General features: G+C 51.0%; 3 protein-coding genes across 3 annotated transcripts; 2 read left to right on the forward strand and 1 right to left on the reverse strand.

Moving 5' to 3' along the window:
* Positions 1-1,202: 1,202 nt before the first annotated feature.
* EndoB (SH3 domain containing GRB2 like, endophilin-B) lies at positions 1,203-5,369 on the reverse strand. The gene is made up of 9 exons (XM_018640983.1): positions 5,174-5,369; positions 3,225-3,398; positions 2,992-3,085; positions 2,768-2,901; positions 2,593-2,679; positions 2,347-2,382; positions 1,859-1,948; positions 1,450-1,746; positions 1,203-1,322 (listed from the first exon to the last, which is right to left on the reverse strand). Exons 1-9 carry the CDS (start codon positions 5,243-5,245, stop codon positions 1,203-1,205), a joined length of 1,104 nt encoding a protein of 367 aa, XP_018496499.1. The 5' UTR covers positions 5,246-5,369.
* A 285-nt stretch (positions 5,370-5,654) lies between these two features.
* 128up (GTP-binding protein 128up) lies at positions 5,655-7,625 on the forward strand. The gene is made up of 6 exons (XM_003747256.1): positions 5,655-5,795; positions 6,078-6,186; positions 6,262-6,434; positions 6,543-6,774; positions 6,896-7,217; positions 7,375-7,625. Exons 1-6 carry the CDS (start codon positions 5,757-5,759, stop codon positions 7,598-7,600), a joined length of 1,101 nt encoding a protein of 366 aa, XP_003747304.1. The 5' UTR covers positions 5,655-5,756; the 3' UTR covers positions 7,601-7,625.
* A 1,384-nt stretch (positions 7,626-9,009) lies between these two features.
* Positions 9,010-11,120, forward strand: LOC108864781 (F-box/LRR-repeat protein 7-like). Its single transcript, XM_018640984.1, has 4 exons — positions 9,010-9,030; positions 9,182-9,374; positions 9,455-9,607; positions 9,889-11,120. Exons 1-4 carry the CDS (start codon positions 9,010-9,012, stop codon positions 11,118-11,120), a joined length of 1,599 nt encoding a protein of 532 aa, XP_018496500.1.
* Positions 11,121-18,533: the final 7,413 nt, after the last annotated feature.

Here is an 18,533-nt window from a genome sequence, read left to right on the forward strand (position 1 = left end):
TCATCTATCGTCGATAAGCTCGATTCGCCACAAGCCAGAAGAACTACTCGGTTTTCCGGGAAAGCTTGTTCACCCCCAGCACATCATGATCAAAGCCCGACTCGATCTCGATTTAGGCAGTTGTCTTCGAATAAACAGAAACCCTTAGGTTCTCGCTCTTAAATGTCTGCTGCCTTCTGCCGGGCTCTCACTCGCCGACCTCGCCTTATAGAATTCCATTCGAAAGACTGATGGACTATGCCATAATTCGCGCTTATTTTTACGCTTTCGTGCCGAATCCAGGGGTAAGAGGAAAATCAACTGTAGAAATCGAATGATAGATCTGCCTCGCAAACGATTGCACCTGGAGACTCCGTAAATTTACAACCCAGTGATGATCAGATAATTCGAAACTCCGCAGTTTCGGAATTATGAGGCTCCAAAAGCGGACAAGATTTCGATGCTTGAAGGACGAAGTACATCGCATTGGTCAGCAAAGCCTGCGACAAAGACGTTTTCACGTCAGAAAAAGGAGAGATTAATGGAATGTCATCTCATAAACTTCCAGGCCCGTTCTTCTCATTGTCTTGAACATTGCCGACTCGTTTTTCTTTTCACTCCCGCGGCGGTCTCGATGTGATTCCAGCGAAGGACCTTCGAACAGACTCGATAAACAAGAACTCATTCTATCCGAGGACGTACCTATCTGAGTGGGCCCCTGTCGAAGAACACGCCCACTTTTACTCTAAGGAATTCGATTAGATTATCCAAACGCTGATTGCATGAGGTTGAAGAACAGCGTCGTGAAGATATCGGGGTTCCCTACCCAGAGACATTTTGAATCCTCATTTCTTCGTATCTTCAGCGACATGGTTTCGATTATCTCGCGGACATCGGGAGTGGGATCGATAGTTTGCTCAGTGGAAACACTCAGCAGCGAAAGATCAAGGCTCCGTACCTACATGGAATAGCGAGTCAGCATGCTCGCTGGCATTGGGAAACAGCGGGAAACCGAAGGGGAAGGCGAGTAGAATAGGTCGTGGCGGAGACGGTTCTCGAAGAAATATTGCACAATACTGAGGCGGCTTTGGGGCGCCAGACTATTTCGATCACCGGCGACTGAGAGGAATCGCGGCCCAACTACAGGCTGAGGTTGCGACATTCGTGACTGATGCATAATATATGTGAAGTATTTGGAATAGATCAAGTCCGTATTCTATCAACTAGTTGAGAAGAATCTCGAGATAGGCCAGTGGCACCTTTCCAGCTTGCTTGGTTTCCGTACGCTGCACCATGACGAAGTCCGGATCCAGGTCGGGGGGACCGTCGACTACATCAAGCACCTGTTCGGGTTCGAGCCCACGGGTTAGAAACTTCAGCAGCTTTGTGCCGAGAATTCAGAGCATCGTCAAATGTTCTGTCATAAGGTAACTTATCGAGATATGTGTGGAAGTGCCCGATCGCCCTTACCTCGTTCTGTTGAACTGTGAGTTCGGTACTCCCTAAAGCTTCATATGCGTACAGGACTTTCGCCTTCCTATAATTCGAGTTATTGTTGGGTCTCTCAATGGGTGCACTGCTGACTCCTCCTTCGAACACGTTCTGGAAGGCGCAAACCTTGCCGCCCTCCGCCGAACCGTTACCACAGCTCACATTCATGTTCAGTGCACGCAAATCCTTCTGGAGTTCCAGCATGTGTTTCTGACATTGGGCGTAGAACGCCATCTGAGCTTCGACGAAATCGCTGAGACACCGCACATGATTCGCCTTCGGAGGGATCGTAAGGACTAATCGTTAGCATGCATCGAATCTGGCAGAGTTCATGATCTTTTTTTCGGGAGAATCCCTGCCTTATTGTAACAAGCAAGCGTATACATACGTGAGTTGTGGAAATCCCTTCTAGAAGGAGCCGGGTGATCTCTGCCTGCTTGTCGAATTCTGCTTGACAAAGCTGAACTTCCTTCTCGGCCTGCAAGGAGCTCGTTGAGAAACATTTCCGACGAGGGAACAAACATTTCAGAAATCCTCGCCCCCGAAAAATCAGGGGGCTCGGTAAAACATACGCGTTTCTGTGAATTGCAGACAAAATTTTCAGATCACAAAAAAACTACGAAATCCAGGAACTATTCTCCAGAAAGGAAAAAAATGATTTGTCTTCCGAAGAACTCCAATAAGGAATCGGCGCACAATTCGAGATTATTTTGTTGACTTCATCATTGGTTTATGCTTCAATTGGAGGGCATTCCCCTCCAAGGGCGGAAAATTCTAGGAATCGTTCACGAATCACGTCGAGGTGCTCAGGGCCATGCAGCTTCCGTGCGAAAATCGAACTAAAAGTCTTTCCGCTAAGTTTTGCATCATATCTACCTGATGAATCTCCTTTTCTATCTGTTGGGCATTCGCCTTGGGGGCATGTGGTGGAAACAGCGAGTTAAAATACGTATCCACTACCCGCTCTCGATTGTAATTATGGACCGTTCGATTATCTAGGAAATATCGGAAGAACAATTCCTTCGGAATAACGTGTATCTCCGATAGGAATATAAGGCCCAGGAAGGGCCATTTAGTCGGAGATCATACTCGGAACACGAAGCCGCGCAGTGATTCACTTACTTGAGGATCAGCAGATCGAGCCTTCCGGAGTCGATTCTTGGCGGCATCGAGATCCAGCCGTTTGTTCTCGAGTATCCGACGCTCTTTCTGAAAATCGATGGTAGAATCTTTCGGAGCCCGCCTCTGTGGAAGTTCGGATATCGATTCACTCTATAAGCCTTCAATTATGGCTTACCAAAATTGTTTTCATGTCTCCCTCCAAAAAGCGTCTCAGCGGCTGCAAGAAGTGCGTGTGCACACTTCGACCGAAATCTCGTTCAGCCGAGCCCAGATTCTTCTCCGTCTGGCCGACCTTCATCAATGCACTCCCTGGGTATCGAGAAGGTTATCGTGAGAGCTCGAATACATGCGGAAAGCTAGCGGGGAAAACCTGGGCCCGAATCCCAAGATCAGGCTCACCGTAAGGTGTTCCTGGGCCGAACGCGGCTCCAGCGCCCATCATATCTTGTCCCAGGGCTTCAAGATTGTTGAGTCGTTCGCGTTTCTTCTCCAACTGGAATCCACGGGAAAATTCTCTTTCAGACTTTCCATTCATCCTTCTCGAAGCTCTCCCGAGTAAGGGTGGCTTCCTATCCAAATGTAGCTGATCCACGAAGACATATTCAAAAAGTCATTCGCAATGACTCAGTCACCTTATCGAAGAGATAGTCCTCCACTCGGACGTTCGGGTTGGGCTCAAGGACTGCCTCCGCTTTAGAAACCAGTCTTTCAGTCCAGTGTTTGGTATCGTCAGATCTTTGTGCGAGGCTTTCGAAGTGCGCATCCAGTTCCGTACGGCCAGCCGTACCCAGCCGTTCTTCCGTGTACTGGAATAGATGAACAACTTTATTCACCTCGACGAACGCAGGCTGATCCGATTACGAAATAGTCGATTACGAGCGATACTGAGCTCGTTGCGTCATAAGTTTCTAGGAAGGTTCAATCGCGGCCAGAGAGAATCGAGAGCTCATTGCTGCCTGCTGTTCTCCGGCTCGGAGCGATTCCCCCTTGGGACATGAACGGCGGTCCTGCTGGGAGAACATTCCCGACATGGAAAAAGACTCCAGCGACGAATCTAAGAGATTGAGTGAATGTCGAGATCGATGCCTTCGCATCGAGCCTCCACTTTGAATGTTCAGCGTTCCGATTGAGATATATGCAGGATCGAGTAGAATCTGATCTAGCGCGACGGGATGATTCGGACGGAGATTTGGGGATGCCGTGGAAGGAATCGTCGGAGAAGAATCCGCCGCATGACATTCGATAACCCTGAAGTCTTCCTCTACTGTCATCCAAAATGGAGGGCAATGAAAACTCCGTCAATATCAACCCGAGTGGGATGATGTCTCCATTCAACGTGAAGCGGGCCCTACAAGAAATTTCGCTCGGCAAGACTTCGAGAGTACTTCATTTCCGGCGATGGAACGACCCTCTTCTGAGGCCATCCACGCACTTCAAAGAATCTCACGAGCGCTGGAGATCTCCTCCGGCCGCTCATATTGCCGTTGTACTCAGTAGTCCATTCTCAACGGTCATGATGTTTGAAGCTGTCCTTCTCAAGATGCCTCGAGAAAAGTGAGCCTTGCCGATGACTCGAGAGACGCGGTCTTCCAACGAAGTATGTTAGCCGGCATCCTCCCAGTCAGCGTATTGCTCGAAGAGAGGACTCGTATTTATCATCTTTAATATCAAAGGTCAAATCGGAGAGTGATCCGGAGCGCTCAAGCGTTCGATTAGACGCGGAATGTCATCACTTCTGCGAATCGAGCTCGTTCCGAGATCATCGTCAGAGACACTAATCCAAAACTCGGCGATTGCTTATGGGCTTTTCGATCAAGCATTCTGGTTCGATGTGGTCTGACAGCGGTGTACCCGCTGAGGAACGACGCCAAACGTCACTCAGCATTTCTAGTAGAACAGCGACAATGCCGAACTGATGTGGTAGTTACTCAGCGAACACGGCGACTGATTTCGCAATTCGAGTTCGATAGAGATTTCTTCGACCACTACTCGTGAGGGCCGCTCTCGGGGTATCGAAGACCCTCTCAGATGAGACCGGCGACCTTTACGATAGTAGTTCACGCGCAGGATCGAATTCCGCGGTCCGGGCAGTAACCAACCGATGTACAGCGAGGGACCTTCCCCGGGAGCTCCAGATCCGGGAAATCATAGGTGAACCAGGAACAAACGATCTTGGCGACCTGTCAAGTGCTGCTCGGTGCCGGGATCCCCGAATATCGCAGGAGTGCTCTCCGTCTGCATCGGAATTTGTCTGTTCTGTGAGAATGCCCAGTCGCAATGAATAATTCGTCATTTGTACGATGTGCGACCAGAGCCAGCAGTTCACGATAGATAGCCGTAAGCGGTCGTCCGTCTACTACACATTGGACGGGCCGTAGAGACGACATTGGTTAGAGCTCGATCAGAACACCATCGGAGGAGTTCATCGCGAAGTCATGACATCGTTGAGAATCGTAGAACGTCTGTGAGCTCGCTCAGACCAAACTCGAATACACGGGGTAAAACTAGAAATTCTCGGCGTGGCAGGTTTCTAGAGTGACAAATTTTCAGTCTGCAACTTCTACTCTAACTAAGCACGCACCTGTACAGCTCGGGTGAGTGCAGTGGCCGCGTCGGACGCGAACCCCTTCAGGTTCCGTATACTGAAGTCCATGGCGCTCGCTTGACGTCGGAGGAACGATCTACAGCTCTGAGTACAAGCGGGAATTAGGGGTGCTTTTATCGGCGACGGATCCTGCGGACATCACTACTGCATTTCTGACTCACACACAATGATGCTTATGATTCGAGCGATCCACGGAGCACCGCGGAGAGGTGGGAGGTCTTTAAGAGCCTTCCGAGGAGATCGCACTGCAGCAAGAAGCTGTTCTAATCTTAAGAGCTTCGAGCGATCAATTCATGGCGGGGATACGTCTCCGGTCGATAGGATTAGGTTGAGTCCAATCCGAAGCCGCTTATCTAACACCTCATTCTGGAAGGTTATCCGTTAAGAAATGTTATCATTTGCACTCTGATGATATGAGCTTTCTTGTTTTGGGTTTGCCTAGTCGACAGAACAAGTCGTACCGCTGGGACCGCATAACAAAGAGACAACGTGTGTTCCTCTCGACTGATCCGAGGTGTGGGAAATCGTACCATCCGCATTCCCGGGGTGATTCTACAACATGTCGACGCTGGAGAAAATCGCCCAGATAGAGGCCGAGGTGAGCTGAGCATCGACGTCCCGCGCTCCGGGGAAATCGAATATTTTCCCGGGCGAAAAAAAGTTTGCCATTGCGTTCAGACATCCGAACCGTATTCATGTTTTCTGTCAGACCTGAGTCTTCGCGGACATCGGAACGTTGGCTGCTGTTTCTAGGCCCACCCAAGAGCTCTTCGGGCAATATAGACGTCCTCAGAGATTCGTCGAATGAATCCCTCGATGGGATTCATGGGCGTTCGATCCTTGGTGGTATAGGGTTTCACTGATATCGTTCTCTCTCCAGATGGCCCGAACCCAGCGAAACAAAGCAACTATGGGGCATCTCGGTCTCTTGAAGGCGAAACTGGCCAAACTCAGACGTGAGCTCCTCACCCCGAAAGGAGGTGGCGGCGGTAAGTCGAGTTCCGTGAGGAATTTTTTCCCTTACCCACGGTCCGGTGGACGCCGCTGATTACGATTTTCCGCAGGCACTGGAGAAGGATTCGACGTTGCGAAAACCGGAGACGCCCGAATAGGTTTCGTAGGTTTCCCATCTGTGGGAAAATCTACCTTATTGAATACCTTGGCGGGCGTCTATTCCGAAGTTGCTGCTTACGAATTTACAACTTTGACAACTGTGCCCGGAGTCATAAAATACAAGGTTGGATATCCGTTCGCATACCGCCCATGTACAGTGCTCATTTGCGGAGAGCAGCTTTCAGATCATGACTATTATTATCCACGCACTTAATCATTCGAACTCGATCAGGGAGCAAAGATCCAGCTTCTCGACTTGCCCGGTATCATCGAAGGAGCGAAAGACGGAAAAGGTAGAGGTCGTCAAGTCATCGCCGTGGCAAGAACGTGCTCGCTGATATTCATCGTCCTGGACGTTCTGAAACCCCTCCTACACAAAAAGATCATAGAGCGAGAATTGGAAGGCTTCGGTATCCGACTCAACAAAGACGTTCCTCAGATAACCCTCCGTAAGAAAGACAAAGGTACGCCCTTCCGGTTCTGCTTCAAGATGATTAGAGATGGCGTCTCGGACTCTGTCGGGTCTCGTTAGAATACTTCCTCTCAGTCCCGAACAATGCCAGCTGATCTCTTCCGTTTTATCAGGTGGAGTCAACCTTCAATGCCTCGTGCCTCAGACCGAGCTTGATCTCGAAACTGTGAAGGCAATCTTGTCTGAATACAAAATCCACAATGCCGACGTCGTTCTCAAATACGACGCCTCTCAGGACGATTTTATCGATGTCATCGAAGGAAATCGAATCTATATCCCGTGTATCTACGTCTTGAACAAAATCGATCAGATCTCTATCGAGGAACTTGACATCATTTATAAAGTTCCGCACTGCGTACCGATCTCGGCGCATCATCGCTGGAACTTCGATGATCTTTTGGAGAAGGCCTGGGAATACTTGAAGTTGATCCGAATGTAAGTATCGCCTATCAGTTGGGGGGAATCCTCGTGATCTTCCTCGGAACTTGTCCGCAGAACTCTCGTACTTGTGCCGTCTTCCTCCGTAAATTCAGTCAGAGAGGATTTGATCTTGAATCTCGCTCCGCGTCTCACTTCTAGCCTCCGATTCCAGTTACACGAAGCCGAAAGGACAGCTGCCCGACTACGAAGCGCCAGTTATCTTGACCCGGGATCATTTGACCGTTGAAGATTTTTGTGATAAGGTTCACCGTACCCTAATCAAAGAGTTCAAGTGTGCTCTCGTTTGGGGTTCCAGCGTGAAGCACAATCCACAAAAGGTCGGCAAAGAACATGTTCTCTGTGACGAAGACGTTGTTCAGATAGTCAAACGCGTGTAAATACAATGAGTCGTTGACTTGAAAACCCTGAACTTTCTTCTCCGTGATTTCCATCACGACGGCCGTTATTGCATCACATGAGCGCGAGTTGGCTCTCTTTCGCATGATTACCCGACGTCATGTCACACCCAGGGGACCGGGTAATTGGTTCAATCGACTGGAAAAAAGGGAATCATAATTTCCCGGGGGAACATTGTATGTACACACATGAGCTCCTGCGTTCCGACGCGTCACACCCTCTATCTATGAACGGACTTCCCTAGACACTCGGAGAATTCCCGATGATAGCATTCTGGGCGCATTTCTTTCCCGGAAGTCGACTTCTCCTCTCGATGTGGTCTGTGAGTTCGGATTCCGGGAAGGCAAAGCTCTGCCGTCGGCTGGGTGGCCGCATTTAATCCCCGGGATTAAAGCTCCATGTTCAAGCTGGTGATGAGCCAGCATGTATGGCAGACTCCGGTCACGCGCAGCATGTGGACGAGGGCAAATGGTCTGGGACAATTCTTGACAAGGCAATGAGTTGGGAACGACGCCAGCTAGAAGGTCGAGTTTCGTCGGGTCCTAAGGGCGAAGAATTTCCGGGAGTCTCTTGCGTTATGGTCTTTTTTCTGCGGGCTGCTACGAAAGGTACAAAAGAACTGAAAGGCGATTTCGCTCATCCTCGGGAGAATATGCGGTATATCCGTGAAATGAATATCCGTGAAATGAATATCCGTGAAAGAGGTCAGAAAAGGCCGATTTTGAGCCGTGTTCCGAGGCCGTAGGTCGGGCAGGCTTGACCCGAATGGAGAGGGGTCGCCGGAACGTCTTGCTCTGCATACGACTAAAATACATCTGCTCCGCCTGTATATTCCTGCGACGATGCTTTTCAAAATTGTCCCGCCTCGAGTCGTATGCGATAGACGAGGCGCAAAATGTTCCCGCTTGAAGCATACGTTCTCCTCCAGCCCGAGGTTCGATTTTGGATACGGATCCGCAGGTCACTAGAGTGTCATCGACGATCGCAGCGATAGCATTGCTCGATCCAGTGCCGATCGATGGCTCCTCCGCACCCCAGCCACTGCCCCATCGCGTCCCACATCCAGGGCGAGGGTTGATCACTCTTGACCGACGCTGACGCTCCGGAGAGCGGGTTCCCACAAATGCTAGGGCTACGATCGGACCGGTCCTCCACCCAATTTCTCAACAAGCTCAAGTCGTCAAGCTTCAGACTCAGCCTTAGAAAGTTCAGACTCGAGCTTAGGGAAATTTGCCTGCGGGGAATTCGTCCCGCAGAGCTCGAATGACCGTACTCTCGTGCGTGAAGCCATAAATCACCAGGTCCGAGCTGTAAAGCAAGACGAATCTCGCGTGCCGGAGATTCTGTCTATCCGATGAGCGTTGAGCCCTGAACTCTCCGGAAGCAGACAATGGAAGAGCTCCCAGATGAGGTGAGATTGATTCAATCCCGACGCCCCCGAATCATAGAAAACTCGCTGGGCACGGGCTCACCTATGTTTGAGATAAACTATATGATCATTGAGCGGGAGTTCGGGGTACTCGCGTCGCTGAGAAACTCACGGCTCGCATTTCCATCCCCAGCTCTTGGAAAAGATATTGTTGAAGATAAATCCGTTTGATCGACTCGAAACCGCCTTGCTTTGTCGCCGACTTTCCGAATATACGGCCTCACTCGTAGATTTCCGCTTGGTGGTCCGAGGAGAAGAATTGAGCGAGTGCATCCCAATTCTGATCACAAGCAGACGGAGATATCGGCACATCCGGATCGTCAATGGTAAAGATCGCTCCAGAAAGCTTTCCAGCCCTAGAGAGAAAAAATCGGTGGCACGGGGCTATCACGATAATCGTTTTCAGCGGATCTCTTCAAAGTACGTTCCGCTTTCTGGGAAAAGGTCGGCCGAGACCTACAGCTTCTGAAGATCACGAACTGTAGTTTCACAGTCAGTCTGCTGTGCACTATTCTCGAGCACTGCACTGAGTTGGAGACGCTCGAAATTCGTTCACGAGGTGAGTCGATAAGAAATTCGTAGTCCTCGCCGCTCGGACCCTAGCATCGACGCTGATCCTAGCTCTCGCGGAATCGGCCTGTGTGTAGTACACGCTCAAATCACAAGCATATCCCGGAAGGAATGAATTGGGTCTTCTCTTCCCTGGGATAGTCCCATCTTTTTCTACCTCCAATATACGAGAGGGTTTCCCATACGGTCCCGGTGGGAATCAATCCCGCACGGCCGATGGATACAGATTTGGGAAGCCGACGACTACATGATATTTTCGCCTCACTCCAGATTCCTTCAACCTGACGCTCCCAGAGGATACTCTCAAGGCCCAAGGGCGCACCAGCTGGCCTTCGTTCAATATTCGGCATCTCACTCTGTCCGAATGTTGGTCGAGGGACAAGCACAAGACATTGGTGGAATTGATGCCGAGCTTGAAGACGTTGTCTCTTCACCGCGTCGATGACCCGGATTTGCTAAGGACGATCTCAACATCGATGCAATCCCTCACGAGCATCGAGCTGAAGTGCGACCTATTCGTCGCTTCAGTCCATGAAATAGTGCGCACCTTCTGTAGAACTCTTCGGGAGCTGCGCTTACATATGTGCCTGGCGCTCAACACTGAGGCATACGACGAGATCATGGCCTGCAGGAACTTGACGCACTTGTATCTCGATCTCGCTCTCAATTTCAAAGATTACCATCTGCTGGGACTTATATCCCGAAATCCCAATTTGGAGTATTTGGGCATAGCCTTCACGAAGCTGACCAGTCAGTCTTTGACGCAACTGGATCGACTCCCGAAACTGCGAACGCTTCAAGTGCATCTCTTCTCGCGGCGAGAATTCGCCCCCGAATCGCTGGTGGCATTCGGGAGACTCACGAACCTGCGGTCCTTAGCCCTGCGGCCTGTGGAGTACAACATCGAAATCCTTCGGGACTTCTCGGGCCTCACGGACCTCCGGGAGTTCATCTTGACATCCAGAATCAAACCTAATTCTGAGTGCTTCTCCTGGATTATAGAAAATCTGAGGAAACTGGAGAGCCTCGAGCTCGACTGCCAGGCGCTGACGGATGCGGATGGTGTCAAAATACGCCACCTGAAGAGCCTGAGAGTTCTGAGTGTCCAAGGTGCGTTGGGCTTCACGGACGAGACCTTCGAAGGCGGCCTCGGATCGACGTTTCTGGAGTCGATCGACATTGGCGACTGCAGTTTGACAGATACTGCACTCGCTAGCATAGGGCTCCATCATGATCGTCTGAAGAAGTTCAGCCTCGACCGCTGCAACAGCACAACGGATTCAGGTCTAGAAGTCTTTCTCCGCACTCAGCCCTTTCTTCAAGAACTCCGGATCTACTCGTGTGCTTCGATAACGAAGAGCTCTCTCAAAGCTGTCGCGAGACTGTGTCCGCGGCTCAACAAGCTCATGATAAACGATAGATGGATGGGCGGGAATTCTATCTCACGATATTCGCGGAAAAGACCCGGTGTCAAGGTCACCGGTTTGGTAACAGGACGATGATCTCCACATGAAGCTAGTCAACCTCTGAAGGAATATGATAATTATATTTACATAATTTGAAGATTAATTGTTAATAATTGATGTTAATGTTGAAGTTTTACAATTGAAGGCCAGCTTCTCTTCATAACGATTCTTCCTCTTCGGCGGATCATTGAGAGACTTGTGGAATGCTTCAAACGGGCAAATCCCGTTCCATGTGAAGGGTAGAGTGGTCGGGATAGGCAGGGGTTCCCGAAAGAAAGTCCTGGGACCTCTGGGGTCCCGGATCCCGCTCTCGGGGATCCCGAAGGTCGTGTGATGGGGAAACGTGTGATGTTGTGAGAATATATTCGATGTATCATAGCTTGCTAGAGTATCGACCAACACCAGTGCGTCAGAATTTCTCACTATGCATTACATACATACTAAGGGGTTATTCGATGAAAAACAAGAAAATATTCCTTGTCTGGCCGGGCCACCGACTAGTACGCTCGGAACTATATTCAACGAAGTCCGAGCATAGTCGAGGACTTCGGAGGGGGTCCCGCGCTTAGAAGGAATCACAAACCTGAGGAATGGAGGTGTGTTCAAGAATTTTGGTCACAAGACTCCAGAGGAAAGAGCTGCAGTAAAGTCTAAGGTCTATACGGATAGTCTCTCATACTCCGGCGAATTCTCGAGCTTTCCTTGAACATTGACTCATTCTTCGGTCTTTCAAATCGGGAGGAAAAAGCCACTGTTCTCTTCCCTTCTGATCTCCACTCGCTTTGACGAGCTCTCGAGAAACGGAACCAACGAACCACATTCGTGCGACATCCCGAATCGGTCTCTCCCCCATTCAAGAAACTCCCTGCGAAAATTTCGCTCATTCCACCGTCTATATCTCTCGAGACGATCGTGAGACTAAGGAGCCCCAGGCTCGCAATTCTTGAATTGCGATGACTTCCACAATGATGGCCTGAACCGAACTCAGAACGTTCCGTACCAACAACCTCCTTCCCAGCCCCCCGATTCCTTGGGGAGCCTCGATGCACGGAAACGGTTGATGCTTGGGGAGCCAGCTGTCGGTCAGAAGTCGCGACTCCTTGGTGGGTTCATCCTGACGAGCGAGCTATTCCAGGTCACTTCGAGGGAATTCCGTCCGGCGGCGCTGCTCTCGAGTCGGCTGATTGCCGATCGGGGGTAGTGACGCCGGTCGCGCGTTCTGCCATCCTGAATGTATTGAGCATTCCTCTCGCGGAGAAAATCTTCTCTGAGGATCTGTCGGACGGAACGCGTATAATATCTCCGTTCCATATGATCTGCGGAAACGATCATCCAATGAACACTTAGGCCGTCGCCGACTTTCTGAGCAGAATGTCAGCGATTTGCCGCGGCGTGGCGTCGAGTAGAGACGAAGCGCCCGCGGTGATCACTCTGCCCGCGGAAGATCTGCACGGGCACACCATAGGCGACATGCACACTTTACCTCGATAGCGACATGCTCTTCGCCAGGAGTTCCCTGCTCCCTGCTATTTGCCCGGGCCCCATGGCCTCTGAGTGAGAGGTGAGTTTCAATCAATCCTGATGATCTCCGAGATCGATTTCGACGCACCTACGTAAATGCGCTCGGTTTCATTTCAAATGCGACACTGGTCCAAACTTCTCGAAATCCCGTACTCTCGGACATCTGATAAACTGATGACGCACCTTCTCGGGGCCCATACTCTAGCATCACGAGCGACGGAGTTTAGAGGGAGCCATTTCGTGAGGTGTGCCTTCCGAAAGTGGATTTCAATCTTCTTCTTGGCGGGTCAATCCTTGATTGGGAGCGCTGGGACCGCATGTGCGATCCAGCAGGGGCGGTCACGGGCTAGGAGTTTCTCTCGTGTAGTTCAGAGCTTCGTGCCTTCGCATGTCGATAAAAGCCTCCGTTTACGAGCTCTTTGGCGAGAAAAATCTTATGTCAGGTAGTTTCAATCACCCTGACTCGCATAGAAACAGGCAGTTTCCCCTCGCTTCATGGACGAATCAATCGCCCTTTCGGGCCGAGATCAAGGAGGGAGTGTACGGCGACCTAACTTCGAGCTTGCATTCCTCTTGTCAGGTCTTGGGGAAGATGCCGCTGAAGGGACAAGCTCTTCATCAACTTGGAAGCTACTCGATCAGTCCCCTGTAAAGGGAGAAACGGATTGCCAGCGGTGAATATCGATCCTGACTACTCTCTGTATACACATCCGCATGGGGCTTTTACGATCACAGTTTTTTCAGCTGATCCCTTCAGAGTCGGTTCCGGTTTCTTGAGAAAGGACGGAGCCGACCTGCAGGGATCGAGGATCGAGATCACTCGATCCCCGAGCCAGGCGCTGGCAATCCTACAACATTGCACGAATTGGTATCGCGAAGGGTGATCTCGAAGGGTGAGTCGACTTAGGGGTTCCTCGATAATGCTGCAACTACCGCTCGGGGCTTGTGGATTGGCGAACCGCCCACCTGGGCTTCGAAGGAAGCGGGTTTGTTTGACATCAGTTAAACTCACAGGCGTGTCTCGCGATAGGGCCTCCGACTCTCGGAAGACCCTTCTATACTGTTAAACCTTTTCATCCCAGTTAGAGGCTGGATATTGAATGAATTGTCCTAACTCCGGCTTCTCCTGAGATAGTGAACCGGTCAGGCTTCTCTCTGACGTCATGACCTCTCTTCCTCTTCGGCGATCTGTCCAAGCTATGCTCTTATCATGTCATGTTTTTGGTGTTTGCCCCTTCCAGGATCTCGACCTGACGCTCTCGGAGGATACCCCACAGGCGCGGGAGCGTACACGATGGCCTTCATTCAATATTCGACATCTCACGCTGTCCGAGCGCGAGACGTTTATCGAATCGATGCCGAGCTTGACGGCCCTATGCCTGCACCGTTGATGAGCCGGATTCGCTGAGTACCATCTCATCATCGGTACAGTCCCTAACGACCATCGAGCTAGTGTGTGTCCTGCGCGTCGCTTTCCTCTCCTGGAATCCTGACCATCTTCTGCAGAGCTCTTCTAGGGCTGCGAAAACATATGTACCGGGCTTTCGCTACTATTCACATTCGGTTGGATGACGAATCTGCAATTCTTGTTTCGATGGCAAGCAGGAAGCTCGGCCCAATTCATTCGGGACGTTGAGAGCGAGGATCCTCCAAACTCCATCTAGGGATACAAGAGCTAGTCTGATTCTGAGTGCTTCGCCTTTTTGGTAGAAAATTTCAAGAAATTGAAGAGCTTTGGACTCGACCACCGAGCGCTGATCGATGCAGATGGAGTCAATACGGCTCCTGAAGAGTCCGAGAGTTCTGAGTATCCAAAATTCGGGGGGGTTCACGGACGAAATCTTCAAAGGCGGCCACGGATTGACGATTATGGAGATGATCAAAGTTGGCCATTGTAGTTCGACCGAAGCGATGCTCTCAGCATAGGGGTTCGTCATGATCGTTCGAAGAAAGTCTCCATCCACGGCTGCAACAGGATATCGGATCCTCGTCTTGGAGTCATTCTCCGCAGCCAAGCCGTACTCCAAGAATTTCGGATCCACTCGTGTGCTTCGATAACAGGGGCGACCTGCGGCCTACGGAGCTCTCCGAAGTGTGTGCGCTTGGCTCTACAAGCCCACGACAAACGCACGGGCCGGACACAATGTGGCACGAGATTAGCGACGATGACTCGGGTTAAGGATGTTCGGCTCGGTATCGGCATCATAATCTGGAGACTGAACTCCAGAAGGAAAAACTCCGGAGGAATATGACTGCTGAATATCTTCAAGCTATACATACGCAATTTTGAAATGAAACTCAAAAAACAAAAGAGCGACTGCCTCCTCCCGTCCGTTCCGATCCTCATTGGAAGCGGCATCTCCTGCAAAATTGTGTGAATGTTTATTCGAGTGTTGGATCCGTACCATAAGAGCGAGTAACGGTCCTAAACCGGAGAGGGACCTTTCCGGGGAGTCCGGGATGCATCGTGCGAGTGAGCTTCCGACAGGTGTACGCCTCGCGTAATATACTAGTTGAAAGATTGTAGATAATCAGTCGGAACTCCGCTGTCTCAATCAGCCAAATCGGACCTTCCTGGAACGTGTCCACTGGAGTGGATGGAGCATCCTGACTTCCTTCTCGTCTATCTCAGTGCTTACCTCTTGATGAGCTCTCCCGTCGCGGGAGGCTTCCGGAGCAGAAACTAGCACGACCGTCCGGACACAGGCGATGCCAACGAAGCGTAGGAGCATCTGGACCAGGTCGCGAAGGTTCTCGAGGTCCTGACATCAGCATAACTCGTGGAATGCGAGCTCTTCATTCACTCATTCACTGGGGCTCGATTTGTGGGAAACGGAAGTCCAGCCGATGCTTCGGAAACTTGTCACTCTGATGGAACTTCTTCGACATGACTTCCCCCCGAGGCTTTAGACGTCATCTCCCGATTTAAAGGACAGCATAATGGGACGGATGAAGGGGATTTCGAGTTCCTCGGACGTATTGCCCTTCGGCGAGAGCAAAACACGCCTGCGACGCGAGAATCCCCATGGGGCGCATGGAAAAAGGTGGTAAATGGATGGCCACTGGATGAGCCTGGTTACCAAGCAAGAATCACCAACATCATCGTCTGTACTCTCCCTCGAAAGATTTTGCTCCTGCGGGCCGTACTCTTCGTATGGGTTCGCCAAAGAGTCGATTCATGGTCAAACGTACGTATGTAGAATCGTACGCTCAATCTAGCATGCTCACGACCGAACGAGAAGCGCGGATCGCCATTGCGTACACGACAATCGTTTCCCCAGCCGACCGAGCCTTCTTGACAACGGGAGGGAGAAGAGGAAAGAGCAGGAGCGCTGAATTTCAACTTCGCAGGAAGGCCGCTGCATGGCTACAGTTTCTCGAGCGTTGGATGCGTCTCGAACCTCATTCACCGTGACACATCGTGTATCTTGCATGCGAACACCTAATGCTAGAGCGCTCAACGGGAATTCCGCTGTACAAATGCCTGATATCTCCAGCGGAATCCTGAAGGGCTTCGACGCGGCGGAGAACGCCGTTTGGACCGAGGTTTTGGTATAGAAATCCCATTCATCGATATCGAATGGGAACTCGATCTGCGCGGAATTGAGGAGCATCGCCGCGCCGCCTTCTTGACACACTGACGGCATCTAGTAAACTGAAACTCGTTGGCGAGTGGGTTGGCGGAAAGAATGCCCACTCGATCCGGAACAATCAACATCAAGACTGTCAGTCGATCAACAAGATTTCTCACTTATCGAAGAGGTGACATCGGGAGATCGCGCAGGGCATGAGAAGGAAGAGGACGCAATCGAGGAACTTGTGAGTTCTCAGATGAAGGAAGAGCGTCGGGCGGGAGGAATCAAGGAGACGGAAAACTTCTTCTGGATCCGTATCTGTCCCTGAGAACCTTAATGTAATGGCCCGAAATTCCCCGCACTAGAATGATCTCTACGGAGACTTGCTTAGTCGTCGAGACCTAAACGGGGGCTCTCAATTTCCGCTCACGCAGGACCCTAGCACCCTGTAAAATTCAAAACTCCCGCGCGTGCTGTTTCCCCCTCTCTCTCTGATTCTCATGGTGGATCGGTTTGTTTTGAGGACGGATGTCGTCGTCGTATACCCTACTACCCGCCGCTGCGTTAGTAGCCGTCGTCGTCGTCAATTCTATCGGACTGTGTCTGTTGTTGTGTTTCCCCAACATCGTCTTCGACGGAAGGAAGAAAAAGGGAGCAGCCGCGGCAGTAGCGGCTGCACCGAACAGATCCCAAAACTCACTCACGACGCTCTTCCACTGCCTGCGACCGTATTTCAATTAGACGCTATATTCTGTGCTCCGTTTCGTCATATAACCCGATCCGGACTAGAGCCCGAGCTGAGCTTTCAGGAAGGTTAGTGATGACACTGGGACTTCTGCCAACGTGATAGAGTGAGGGAGGGTTCGTATTCAATTCTGAAGCGTCGGAGTGTCAGCTATACTCGTTGTGACTCCAGGGAGTATTCTCACATTCGTCTCGGACGAGGACGAGCTGCCCCAAAACCCTCCCGGTTGACGACAGTGTAAATTGGATCTTCTGGTGGCTCGGCGTCAGCATTACCGGAGCAATGTGCTTATTGCTTCTAAGCCTCCGCAGAAATCTGTATACATTCAGGAGCAAGCTGCGTCAGTCGGTATGGTCAGTAGAACGTCGAGTCACTATGTTAAGTTCATGCTTCGATGTTTCCATGAACTCGACTTCGGACGAGCTCTCGTTTTTGGTGGATGCTCTCGACGGCTCTCTCAGGCCGATGTTCAGAGGATCCGAGTCGTTTCGTTCGATCCGTCGCTTCTCCGCTCGTTCCCCGACGGGAGTTCGAGACCTCTCGATTTCGTGCTCGCCGGCGGATGTTTCACATCGGAACGACGGATCTTCCGGAAGGTTTCCACGGAACGCCTGCCGTGGTGACTTCTGTTACAACAAACACGACGGATGCTACAATGCCCGGTCAGTGAGTTGGTCGTCGGTCTGTCAGTCAGGCAGTCAGTCGACCTGCCAAGCAGTCCACTTCAGGGCACCGACCTTAATCTATTTGCAGTTCCGCTAACGACAGGGTCACTTGACATTTCGGTGGCATTCAGATTGGACAACGACTGAGAGCGTCGAGTTAATTGTTCGATGCGCACATGGCAAGCTCCATGGCTTTCTGGCGGCGGTGGTGGTCATGCACCACGGAGACAAAAAAAAAAGTTCTCATCAGATAGGATATTTTCTGCGCAGCGATCTGTCCGCTATGCGACACAAGTCACCTGTGTATCTTTCGTCTCGAGCAGTAGTGACTCATTCTCTCTTTGAGGCTGTCGAACATTCTATCGGGACAGACCGTTCGATTCCTAACGAATCGTTCCGGCGAATACTCCTCGCTGCCGCAACTGTAAGACGCCAACGATGGCGACAACGGCGACCACGATCATGATGATCCGTTCGACCAGAAAAGCGCGTTTGACATTCGATGTACGAAACTCGGTCGCGTGCGGTCTCTGGCCACGGAGGTCCTGTGGATGGCTCCACTGGCTGGCAATGATCCCGATCGATAGGTTTTAGGATGAATTAAAGGAAGTTGACGACGACTCGAATGAATGTGGAACAATGGCGGTAGGTTCAGTGGTGTAGGTAACCTGGCGGCTGCGCTGAATCAAGACGATGACGGCGAAGTTGTTCTGGACTGCTGCGCCAGAACAATGTTGTCCAAACCTTTGTGTGCGTGTCGCATTCGAAACCACGTCCGTTCGCTCATCCGCGCGCACTCAAGCGCCCGGTCAGCGGTCGAGCATCGGCTTCCAGAGTTGATCTCCAATTTCTCATCGAAGGCACCGCCGCATTCATTCTATTCCCCTCCGGTGGCAAAATCAATTCCTGTACGCAAACTCTCGAAAATAGACTAGCTGGCCGC

The sequence above is a fragment of the Galendromus occidentalis genome, unplaced genomic scaffold, assembly GCF_000255335.2.
Source record: "Galendromus occidentalis unplaced genomic scaffold, Mocc_1.1 scf7180000077515, whole genome shotgun sequence".
In the NCBI taxonomy this organism is placed as follows: domain Eukaryota; kingdom Metazoa; phylum Arthropoda; class Arachnida; order Mesostigmata; family Phytoseiidae; genus Galendromus; species Galendromus occidentalis.